A 12737-nucleotide genomic window follows, 5' to 3' on the forward strand; every position below is an offset into this window, starting at 1 on the left:
TAGTAGTCCTTACAGTGCACCCCTGCTGTCTCTCCCAATCCAAGGACCCCCACCTACACACACACACACACACACACAGCGGCAGAACACTGTGTTCCCGCAGTCCTTCACTGACTGACTGACATGTACACAAAAGGAAAACTTCTTTCATCTGAAGCGCTGAGTGTTTTGCCAGATTCACTCTGGGTACGGTCACATTAGGGAGGTGATCTCAGTCCAACAGACGGGCCCGCATTCATCATTGAAAGTGGGTGTGATGTCACAGTTCTGGTAATGAATAAATAGCAGCAGGACAATCACGCGATAAGCATCCAATAAGAGCCATGCTGCTGTTTATAGTACGACAAAAAGGGTGATTTACTTCTACGTAAAAACTAACCCCGTAGCAGTGCGTCTTATGTAACTATACGTCAAGTTAGGTGAAGTCCACACAATAAAACCAAACCTTCTGTATTGAAAAAGTAAATATTTATGTAAAACAATGATCATTAGATAGGGTTTTGCGGTCTCAATAGACCACATCTCTTCTCAGAAATACAGCAATTTTACATTATTCAAAATATTCCTTAAAAATGATGCTGAAAGCCGGCTGATTTACGGTATTAGAAGACAAACCTTTTATTATTATGCAGTACAACAAGTCCCGTACCACTCCAAGTTCAGCTAGCTCCTTCCACTGAAGGTCAATGGCCTGAACTTTCCATTAAACCATTTCAGAAAGCTTTAATAATCAACAGCCAATATCTAAAAAGGAGTTTAAAACATATTTCATGTAGTATATACTCCATATTAGATATATTCCTCCAATCAGTCTAATAAAACAAAGTGGCCGACCCACTTTACAACACTTACTAACCTAACTAAGACATCATTCCCCCATGAAGCAGCCTGTGCCATTCTGTTTATGTTCAGAAATGAAACTTTATTAAACGCAATACCCAATGCTGTCCACTTGAGGGAGCCATTAACTAGACACTGTCTTTTCTCTTCCAGCTGGAATATGTAATTTAGTTTTGTTCAGACTGGCAAAACCAATATTTGTTGTTCCTTTGATATGAATTTAACAACATGTAAATGTTTCTTTCACTGCATTTGTTGTATTGTTGGCAGTCACTGGCCACTTGGACCAATCTTAATTGTGTTTCCTGAAGACTGTCTACCGTGTGGCCCTGAGTTGGACCTTCATGCGGTAAGGTTTAGGAGACAGAGTGACACCGTAGACAGGGGTGTAGTCTGGCTGTCCTGCATCCTCAGGCCATACGAACGTGAACCTCCTCAGCAGAGTCACCATGATGAGGAAGAGCTCCATACGAGCCAGGGCCTCTCCGAGACACATACGAGGACCTGAGACATTACATTTCCATCAGTAAGTCATGTACATTTCTTACAGTGGAAGGTGACAGATGCTCTGGCTTACCTGCAGAGAAAGGCATGAAGGCCTCTGGCTTAACAAACTCTCCCTGGTCATTTAGGAAGTTTTCAGGGTTGAATTCATGAGGGAATTTCCACTGTTCCTCCTCATTCAGCACCGAGTTCAGGTTCTGGATGATCATTGTACCCTAAATAGAAAAAGAGCTTTTTAATGCACTTACTTTCGGGATAAACTGTTATATAGTTTATACATATGATTCTTTACAGACAAAACAAGAAATTCCTGTCATTAAAGTTATCCATTACTGAACAACCAACTGGCTTCCACGTCCTTGTAAATGGTAAATGGACTTGTACTTATATAGTGCCTTTTCTAGTCTTCTACTCAAGACGCTTTCACAGTGTTTGTCACATTCACCCATTAACACTGATGGCAGTGGACATCTACAGACCATCTAATCGGACCATTCACACCACATTTACACACCCATGCGCAGCACAGGGAGCAATCTGGGGTTCAGTGTCTTGCTCAAGGACACTTCGACAGGGAGGTGGGAATCAAACCGCCAATATCTCGAATGTAGGACGACCCACTCTACCATTGAGCCACAGTCGCCCATTATCTTAATTTAATTTATCAATTTTCCTCATTTTGTTTTCTTCACAGTCATTGTTTTTTTGGATTTTTTTCTCTCTCTAGCAAAACTATGATTATTTTCTTGATTAATTGTCTAAAAAAACCTACAAAAATGACAATCACACTTTCCCAGAGCCAACTGTGGCGTATTCAAATGTCTCCTTATGTCAAACAAGCAGGCCCAAACCCAACCATATTCAGTTTACAACTATATGACAGAGGATAGCGGCAAACCCTCACATTGGACAAGCTGGAACCAGAGGATGGTTGGTGTTTTTGTTTGAAAATGTATTTTAAACCATTTGCTTCCGGTCCTGTGTGGTTTACGACATTGCATATGAGCAATCAAAAGGCGTCTCCAGGAAACTGAAAAAAGATCCAAGGAAACCATCATCAGTCTTACCCTTGGTAAGAAATATCCCATGAGCTTCGTGTCGTTTGTTGTACAGTGAGGGACGCTGAGAGGGACAGTGTTTGCTACCCTCTGGACTTCATGGATCACAGCCTGGAGTAAGAGAGATCAGCCAACATGTTCTTATGATTTATCAAACTGGGGAAAAGGTAAGAATTCAGGCTACACAGAAGCTCAACCACAAAACACAGAACTCTACACTTGTCCAGCATACACGGCCAAACATACCCGTGTTTGCAAATGAATTATCAAAAGAAAACTATGCAGAGTAATCTGTCTGATAATGTACCTGCATGTAAGGCATGTTGTGTCTGTCGTCGTAACTGGCATGATCTTTCTTCTCCAACACCTGGTCTATCTCCTCCTGACATTGCTCTGATGGAGAGAGTTAAAGGTCCCATATTATATATTTTCATAATATGGGAAGTTCATACTTTCGTCTAGAACATGTTAACATGCTTTAATGTTAAAAAAAAACATCATTTTCTCATGCTGTGTGTCTGAATATACCTGTATTCACCCTCACCCCCTAACTGAAAAAGCTCTGTCTGCTCTGATTGGTCAGCATTTCTGCATCTTCCGCATCTGCGCTCAATGACTGTACTAGCGCTGTAGCGGCACTATATATATAGTCTCTTTGTGTTCATGTATGTTTTATCTCTAATTTAAATACCTCCTTATGCTTGTTTGACACACACACACACACACACACACACACACACACACACACACACACACACACACACACACACACACACACACACACACACACACACACACACACACACACACACACACACACACACACACACACACACACACACACACACACAAGCCTTTGAAAAAGACAGACTATAGAGCAATAGAGGAAATATAAGAATGGTGTAAAATCATTAAACAACCAACAGGACAATGCACCACAAATAACAACAGAATTAGAGATTGAAAGCACAGAAGTCCTACATACCTTGTATATGTGGGTAGGTCATGAGGTAGAGAAAGCCGGTGAGCAGCGTATTGGACGTGGTGTCAGTCCCGGCGAAGTGAAGATCCAGAACAAACATGATTAGTCGATCCTCACAGAAAGAGGAGCCATTATTGCCTCTCTGGAAAGAGAAAGAGGGTTATTTTATCTTTCGTTATCTCTCATTTAAATGCACTTTATTTGCATGACACACACCTTATCCAGTTCATCCAGATAGCAGTCAAGAAAGTCTTGCGGTTGCCCAGGGACTCTGGTCTCTTTGTGTTCATGTACCAGACGAGTTATAAGTTTCTTACAAGTCTGAAAAATGAGAAAGAAGACTTTGGCAACTCTGAAAACAGACAGCGTAGCACAGCGTATTAAGTTCCCCAGGTCCACCTGAATATACCCACCTCAATGTTCTTAAAAGCCTTCATAAAGGGCAGCGGCAGGTTTCGAATCAGGGGGAAAGAGTCATACAGCTGCAAGGAATAAGGAGAATTCAGTGGAAACAGTGGCAAGAAAGAGGTAGGGATATTTAAACTTGTGTACAGGAAACTGCTGTTTTGTTAGCCCATTTTCCTTTTTGTTAAGCATCAGTTTTAAATGTCAGTTTAGATGTTAATTTAACCCACCCCTATTTAAATGTTTATGAGGAGTAATACTGGAGGGTCGCTCCCTGGTGGAAGTCACTGGCTAGTCTACACAATGTGAGGTTAGCTAACGTTAGCTAAAACTGAGCAGGACTCCCGGGGCCTGTGTCACAGAGCAGAACGTATCTGTGTAACTCTGGTGTGTGAAACAGAAAAGCTGGAACATGAACTGGAGGTTCAAAGTGGAAATATCTACTTGAGGCAACTACTTAATTTAGCTAGCATTCGACTAACATTTAAACTGCACTGCTAATACTAAGATACAGGAAGGCAGTTTTCCAACCCTGGCAGTTAAACACTGTGATAAGCTAAAAATGGGAACGTGATTAAAGGCTTTAAATCTTCCAAAAAGATTGCAGTCCAGCATTTGATGTATCTTCAATATAGCAAGACAGCGGTGGTACACTTTACACAAGCTCAATAGTCTTTCAATCTTTTTTCCCCACATCTTTCACCACTGGAAAAGTAGAATATCACAGTTTTATACACTTTAAATAACAATTGTATCAAAATATCTTACTACCACCCTCATTAGCAAAATGTCTGATATTTCTGAGCTAAATTTGTTACTTTACAAGCATGTTTTGACTCACCATAGCCCAGGGTCCGTTAGCTATCTTGGAGTTTTCTTTAAAGCATTGAACGACCACTTTGACAAAGGTGTTGTCATAATTATAACGCGTGCCGAACAGAACCTGGCAGATGATATTGGAGGCTGCATTATGAAACAATACTTGAGGACTCATCGTTGTACCTGGGACAGATGTAACAATGACAACACAGCACGATCAGTTCACCTGTTACAGAACTTCTCATATAGTGTGCTAACACTATGAGAGGCCACAGTGGATGCACCCACAGACAGCATACCGATGCTCCTTTCCAGTGTTTCCGTTGTGTACTGCAGCTCTCCAAGAATCCTCTGCTCCATGGACTGCTTCCCCAGACCAAAATTCCTCAAAGTCATCAGAGCAAAGCGACGATGCTCCCTCCAACTAGGGCCGTAGTCTGCCAGAACCATTCCTTTAACAGGCATGAATATTCATTTATTTCTTTATTTTGCTGAACAGCAGCCACAAATGGCAATCAAGAGATCCTATATATGAGGTATATTATATATCAGCACAAGTAGAGAACAGTCAAAAAGTCAACACTAATGCGGTGCTGCCACTGCATGGTACTGCTTTACTCTACTCAACTAGACTAGATGCCGTTTGCATAAGTTGTGGATAGAACCTGGTACTTTTGTATTACCACCATGGTTGAGGATAAGGGTAGACGCTAAATGTCCGAATTTTCAAAACCTAACTTACATACTGCACAAGCATCAACACTAACAGTACGTTAGTAGCTAGCTTGCACGGTTGCAGTTAGGGTTAGGCTACATCTTGTTACTTATAAAAGGTGAGTCACGCCTTCATGTATAATGAATTATAAAAAGGTTATTTCTGCTTTTGGCCTCATTTATTACGTCACACTGTAGCTTCAAATAACCGTGTAGACATTTTCAGATCTACAATCTAGCATCTGCCTCTGCGAGCTGAGCTGATATAAGAAGGCGAAGTTACACTGCAGACTACTGATGGTCAGAGAGAATTGTCACTATTGGGACATTCGGCACAAACTCTCGATTTTTAAATAGACAAGCTACAGTGAATAGGGGCTGCAAACCTTTGTTCTCTGGCTCCAGATTTTTTTTTAGATGTCAGCCCTGCAAAACTTTGTTATACCTACAACTGGGAAAGTAAAGACATTCCTGTTTGGTTGCCGATGAAAGTATTCAGCAGGTGTCAAGTTAAAGATGATATGACAGCAGTTTAATGCAGCGGCGCTTTGGTGATCAGCTGAAAATGTTACGGGTACTATCCACAGTGGAAACTGAAATAGAGAAAAGGTCCTGGTACCAAATGTAAGTTGAATGGAGCAGAGCTGTACAACATAGCGGAAACACAGCCAGTTACACAGCAGTATCCATCTTACATTTGCTAGCATTAGCTAATGTTAGGTGCCATGGTTATACAGAACCTGACCAAATGAGGCTATAGCAGCAAAATCCTGGAGTGCACTGAATGTATCAAGGGTGTGTTGATCACAAATTCAACTTTCCATTTTGTAAGAGGAAGATTGTGTTGTTATGTGTGATTGAAAGAGGGTGGTCTCACTTTGAGTGATATTACATACTCTTCAGTACCGTTGTGGGTGAGGTCACTGACAAAAATGTCTTGGGGTCGTCCAGCAAAATCAACAGCGTTGGTCATCATAGCCTCCTTCATGGCCTGTACCCCATTGATAAATACGGCCGGTTTGGGTCCGAGGAATAAACTGTAGACATTTCCATAGCACTTCCTGAGCTAGGTAAGAGCACAGAAGATCTTAAAATGCAACATGAAATAGATTTGCAATTATAACCAACTAGCCTACTAAGAATATTGTATATACCTATTTTAATATTCCAGTGAATGGTCAAATTTAGTTGACTGTACAAACAGCAGTAAATAGGTTATGGGGTCATGAAAACATAGAGCAAACTTAGCTCTTGGAAAGAAAAGGTCTGAACCATATAACCATGTCCTTCACCCATGTTTGTGTCTTAACCTCTAATGCATTCAATAGAACAGAACCTGCAAACATTATTAGATGAATTGATAAATAGCATTTACAGTCAGTCAGTGTTACTTGTGGCCTTGAGGTAAGTGACTGCCTCAGCAACTCAGTCTGCACAATCTAATTAGGTAACGCAGCACGCTCAAAGCCACTGGAACTGCTAACACTCACTTAATACTCAGTGTGCAGCTTCTAGGTGTGAACGTGTGGCTGATGGTCAGTAGCAAAACCATCAAAAGCAATGTACGAGTCCCACGTCAGTATTTTTCTCACCCTCTCAAAGTCTCTCATGGGGTTGTCCAGGCTTAGGTTCAACAGGTTCCCCAGTACCGGTAATGGAGGCGGCCCTGGAGGAAAGTTCTTTGGTCTCTGACATTTGAGACAGAGAATGATGAAGAAAACACAGATCCATAGTAGGATGAAAGAAACAAACATCGTGGAATGGTTCAGGCTGATTTGAAGAGGTTAGCTGCTTTAAAAGCTTTTGCTCAACTCGAAGCTCTGCCTCTTCTGGCTGTTTCAATGTAAATGAGCGAGCAGCCTGTTCAACACATGTAAGATACATGGAAAGTCAACAGAGCAGGTTCTGACAGGCTTAGGTTTGACTACATGCAGACACTGCTTCTCTGTTTTCTATCAGGCTGCATAATCAGCTGCATGCGAAAGACCTGTAGCAGCAGGTATGCTAAATGTATCTGCATTCCGCTTTACATGCAGCAACCTGCACAGGGACAGGGAAAAATGGCATGCGTTTTACTGTCATTATGATGGCTACGGGCTACCTTTGACCAGTGCAAAGAGTGCTGCAAACTACATGGGGCCTTTAACACAACAAAATAATCCACATTCTTGCCAGTAAAGAATTTAAATAAGTCTTAATTTGTGCCTTTTCTTATTAACCTGATGCGTCCGATGTTTTGTTTTTTTGTGTGTGTACAGAATCGCAGGCATTTTCAAAAAATACCCGGCAGGTGAACAAATACTTAAAAAGATTTGCTTTTGATTTATTGAAGGCAAGTTTCACAACCAAATATTTTATAAAGATACAAATATGAACATCAGGCTTCAAAATCTGTCCTTATAACGCCAGAGGGATTTCAAGTGTTGGATTAAATACAGTGTGGCACACTTCACATTTTGCGTCACCGGAGGGCAGCATCATTTCAAACTACAGTATTGGTAAAGTGACTGCAGCACAATGCAGTGGATCAAACAACAATAGCAACAGTAAAGTGCTTTGAAAAGTTACACCATCTTCAATGTCATAGTCAAGAGCCGATGAGACAGAAAGACATCAAACAAAATCAAAGAATTTCACTTGATAAAGTAACAAACTACATAATAGTGTATTTAACTGTACATACATTCATTAGATGTTGTAGTGGAAGATGAGAATACTTTAGTGGAATATGACTTTGGTTTTGGTTGGACTATGGTTTTTAATCAAAATTACATAACAATATAAAACAATTCAAGTCAGCATATACCATTGATTATAAATATTTGTATTTAGTACATAAATAACTTCATTATACCAATTTCCAGAAAATGTTAAAGCTTTGGCCAGATCCAGCTTTGGCTTCCACACTAAACACTGTGTGTATGAAGGAGGTGCGGCACCATTAGACCTGCTGTGGTCTCATGAAAACCCCCTGTGGTCACTCTTATGACAGTCAGGGTGCAGACCTTACTAGATAGGTGAGATATGAAGCCAGAGAGCCTTTGTTGTCACCTTCAAAGAGACCACAAGAGGAGGAAGATCAAGAGCTATCCATTTACACAGAGACCGGCCCCTCAGCTATAGAGCAACAGGTGCAACTGTGATACATCTGATTTGCTGTGGGTGTCTCCTCACAATCACCTGTACAATGTAGTCCAGAGATTTTAAACTACTGTAGATGAACAGGTTACACTGCTGCTAAAAACCTGGAAACATTTCAGCAAAGGAACAAGTTAATTCAATGTTACAGCAGTCTTACTATACTGTCAGTGATTGGCATGAGTCACAGTAGGTGCTGGTGCCTGACCCACGTTAATTTGAGCATTGATCAAGGTGAAACCAAAGCCACAGGAAGTAGCAAGCAGATATCCTGAACGGAAACAGGCAACAGTGCTCCTTTGCAGTGCTCCTCAGCGCTCTATTTCTAGTGACGGTGTATGTTCAGGCTTGTATTCCTCCTAAGCTCTGTAAGGCCCTGAAATAGAGTGACAAGCCGTCTCCATAAATACAGCACCCCTATGGGGAAACATAATTGCTTTGTAAGCCTATGTCGGCTTTAGGGGCCTAAATAGTGTCCTTCACTTCTGACAGAGGAATCCTATTCCATTCCATGACTTCGGCAGCGACGTACCCAGATTATTCCCTTTCAATTGGGTCTGACCTCTTTATTCCAAAAGGTCACCGAAGCACAGGGCCTTGAGGCTAACCATGTCCTTTGACCCCAGTGACCCAAACACAGAAGAGATGGTGGTATCATATAGAGTGGGAGGTGGGGTTGTATATGTGGGACGGGTCGAGGCCTGTCTTTGTCTATGAACAGTGTGTTAGGGAAGGTGGGGGTAAAAGGCAACAAGGGATGAAACAGGTGGGCTGCTCTCTTTTAGATTTACTCAAGGTTGAGGTTTTTTCAAGGATGCTTACGGCTAGAGTGTCCTGTCATTCTTGACTTGTTTTGTTAAGAGAGTCCCTATTTAGGCCTGGAATCCTTGTCGCTTTGCATCACTCAGCGAGCACTCCTTAAAGGCAATGTGATCTGATGGTGTGATGAAATCACAGCAAATATGATTATGCCTCATAGGTCTAAGGTGTCTAGAAGAATCCAAAACAGTATGCATTTACCAAAGTGGTAGTGCAGTCTGCATTTAAATATGAGGTAGAGAGCAAGGCAGGATATCAGATTCCACAGTTGTTGCCACTGTGTAAGCCCTGGGTTATCTCTGCCCGATTCTCATATTGCTCTCACATCTATTTGTCCCATCCTTGTGTCCCAAAATAACCCGGAAATAAAGAAATCCAACCTTCACACCCACTCCGATCTTTTCTCTTGCCCATCATCATTGGTCTGTAGCTCTGTGCCACTTCCCAGCTCAACCAGCGTATACTGACCCACCCTTCTAGTACAGATGGCTGTTTCTGTGGAAACGTTCCTGTTGGGCCCTGCTGTCTCTCCGGGGGCTGACCCAAGGTCCCGTCTGGGGGGAGGTGGAGGTTTGAGTCGACTGCGCTTGCTAACACGGATAGATCTCGGTGTCCCCATGGGCTCTGGAGGGCAGAGAGCCACCTCGCTGCCATTCCTTTCTAGAGCCTCCTCTTGGGAAACAGAGTAGCCGTTGTTTCCATTGGTGTTGCAGCCTGGAGTTCCTGGAGAACGTGGGAGAGAGGAGCGTTCCAGGCAGGCCGGTTCCTGACCTAAAGCAAGCACTGCTCCTCTACAAGAGCCCTTGCTGCCTTGCCTCTTCCGGAAACTGCCCATGTGACCAGTCTCTGCCTCTAGATCCTGCTGAGCAAGGTAGGCGTTTTGGTCTATTGCTCTGGAGGCTTCTCTACCTGAAAGGAAACACTGCTCTTCCTCATAAATCTTCTCCACCATCATCCTTCTCTTGCTCTTCTGCCTCACTGAGCGCTTGATGGCGCAGATGAAATCACACACGTTAAGGAAAAGGGACAGAGCAGCTACACCGAGCATGAAGTTGAGCATCACCGTCTTCTCAGTGGGCCTGGAGATGTAGCAGTCCACCTGGGTAGTGCACGGTGGATACTGGCACAGGAACCTCCTGGGGATGTAGAAACCAAACAGATAGTAGTGAGCCGCCCCAAACCCTGCCTCCAGTAACGTTCTGAACAACAGATGGAGGATGTAGGCTCCTGCGAAGAATCGGGCCCACTCGCGCTCAGCCACCAGGGGCATCTTGCTTACAGGTTTCTTGCTTGTCGGCTTCTGGTGCATCTTGAACAATGTCATGGTTTCGGTGTGGCCCGATGAGTTCAGATCCACAGCGAGAGCATATGAGACCTTATGGACTACATAGATGATAAAGGTGATGTAGGGTAGACACAAGGTGATGAGCTGCACCAGCCAGAAGCGGAAGAGAGAGATGGGAGAAAATACATCATAGCACACGTTGGCACAGCCAGGCTGAATGGTGTTACACACAAATCGCTCCTGCTCGTCCTGGTAGAGAGGATAACCAGCAAAGAGGAGGACCAGGACACGAAGTAAGATCATCACAATGAACCACACCTTCCCTGAAAAATAAGTACATTCGGATTTGAAATGTGATTAACAATGATTCATGAATTAAGGCAAATCTTTAGAAGTTTATAGATATACAGAAAAGTCTAACATTTCACTGGCCGCACACAAAAGAAATACAGAAAGCCTTAATGTGTCAGTGAAGTCAACTCACCCATCAAAGTGATGTTGTGATTGACAGAGATAAAGAGGACCTCAGAGACACTTGATCCCGCCATGCTTGCTATGCTCCAGGCCTTCCAAAATCTTCTAGTAGTCCAGTTCGCAGGCCACAAGGTAAACCCTTGAGTCAGCACCTCACCCTGTATGCAGCCACCTCTCCCCTCTGCCCTTTCTACCAAAGAGCACAGTGGCTTCCAGTAGCACAATAACCTCCAGGTTTACGGACACAAAGTTCCCTCAGCAGTCTGACTCTCTCTCTTTCTCCTAGATGGAACATGTGCCAGGTTCTGGTGGGGAAAATCCAATGTGATCCATTTGAGTCACCCAAGCCTCTGAAAGACCCATGTGAATACTCTGTCTTACCTCTTTCTCTGGCCCCGGCAGACAACTGTCTGTCCTCAGACAACAGAAGACGGGAGCGAGCCCCATTGTGAGTCTATTCTTAACACACTTCCAAAGGCACTTTGCTGTCCTGGCATTGCAGAGATATTTTGGTGCCACTGGTCGTCCTTACAGGAGAGTAACAAGCCTCCGGGCTTACTCACTCTAAAATGCTGTATTAGGTTCTCAAGGACAATGGCAAGAATGTTTAAACTGGCTGCTCCATGAAAATACAAGCAGTTACAGCTGCATCTGTGACGAATCAAGGTAGCATTTCGATATGTCAACTTGATAAGCCCGTGTGAAATGTTAGTAGGTTGTAAACTGTATTATTCCACAGCTGATACCAGTTTATGGCTGACAAGGACTTACTCTATAGTCATTTAAAATAGATATGAAGTTAATTTATATTTTACAACAGGATGGCTAAGGAGCCAGATTAACAGTGTTTTTTTAAATATAAAATTAGATTAAAGCTGTAGACGGCAAGTCTGGCAGATCGAGTTAAATCAGTCAAATTTCAAATGTTTCCAACTCTCACGCCCCTCCCCCACTAGCACCAAGCTCCTCCGCTCTCTCTTATCGAGTGCTCGTCGGTGCGTGTGCACCAGATTCCTGTGACCATGCCCATGTCTTCTCTCATCAATAAACGGCATGGAGTACATGCTACATGGAGGAATAGGCCACAAGGTGAACCCTGTTATCGTTTCATCCCGCTCAGCAGTCTGGTATCCACACAGTCTGTAGTTCGTAAAAAAGAACGAGTCATGCTAAGCTACCAGAAAAAAGTTTGTCGGTGAAATTCCAGTCGATTATCAATGCGTCTATCTTTTATGCAGAATTTTTTTTTGTGAGCGTAATAAGATCCAGCAGGTGATGAAGCGCTTATATATATATTTTTTGAGACATGAGCGCATCTGTACTACTCGATGAAGCCACCGAGGGCACCATCTTTCCATTCTGTTGACAAGAAGCAGCTACCCTATTGGTTTAGCACGATCACGTATTGAACCGCGCCACCACCCGCACCCAAAATCTTATTCCACTTAGACTGACTAACTTACTCATAGAAGGCAACTGCTAACATCATTTACCGTATGCCTAGCTTGAGGCGTGTGTCTGTGATATTGTAACATGCACGAGCGGGGCGGGGGGATCCGTGGCGTGTGCATGAACTGTGCCTGAGAGTCAGCTCCGTGCTGAGTGGACAGGATCATACGGGTGCTGTGGATGTTTGCAAAACAAACAACAGGCTCTACGTGCATGTAGAGGCCTGGTTTCATTTCTAGAACCAGATGAT

General features: G+C 43.1%; 2 protein-coding genes across 2 annotated transcripts; both read right to left on the reverse strand.

The window, feature by feature from the left end:
* Positions 1-1156: 1156 nt before the first annotated feature.
* On the reverse strand, positions 1157-7076 carry LOC310963088 (cytochrome P450 2F2-like; the record flags this gene model as incomplete). The annotated part of the gene is made up of 11 exons (XM_083935739.1): positions 1157-1344; positions 1418-1559; positions 2412-2513; positions 2710-2795; positions 3388-3526; positions 3601-3705; positions 3798-3866; positions 4631-4791; positions 4908-5060; positions 6229-6388; positions 6915-7076. 11 exons carry the CDS (start codon positions 7074-7076, stop codon positions 1157-1159), a joined length of 1467 nt encoding a protein of 488 aa, XP_083791865.1.
* Positions 7077-9661: 2585 nt separating this feature from the next.
* On the reverse strand, positions 9662-11112 carry gjd4 (gap junction protein delta 4; the record flags this gene model as incomplete). The annotated part of the gene is made up of 2 exons (XM_083936484.1): positions 9662-10887; positions 11049-11112. The coding sequence occupies 2 exons, from the start codon at positions 11110-11112 to the stop codon at positions 9662-9664; spliced, it is 1290 nt and encodes a 429-aa protein (XP_083792610.1).
* Between the last annotated feature and the right edge of the window lie 1625 nt (positions 11113-12737).

Source organism: Echiichthys vipera (genome assembly GCF_963691815.1).
Source record: "Echiichthys vipera genome assembly, chromosome: 21".
Classification (NCBI taxonomy): Eukaryota; Metazoa; Chordata; class Actinopteri; order Perciformes; family Trachinidae; genus Echiichthys; species Echiichthys vipera.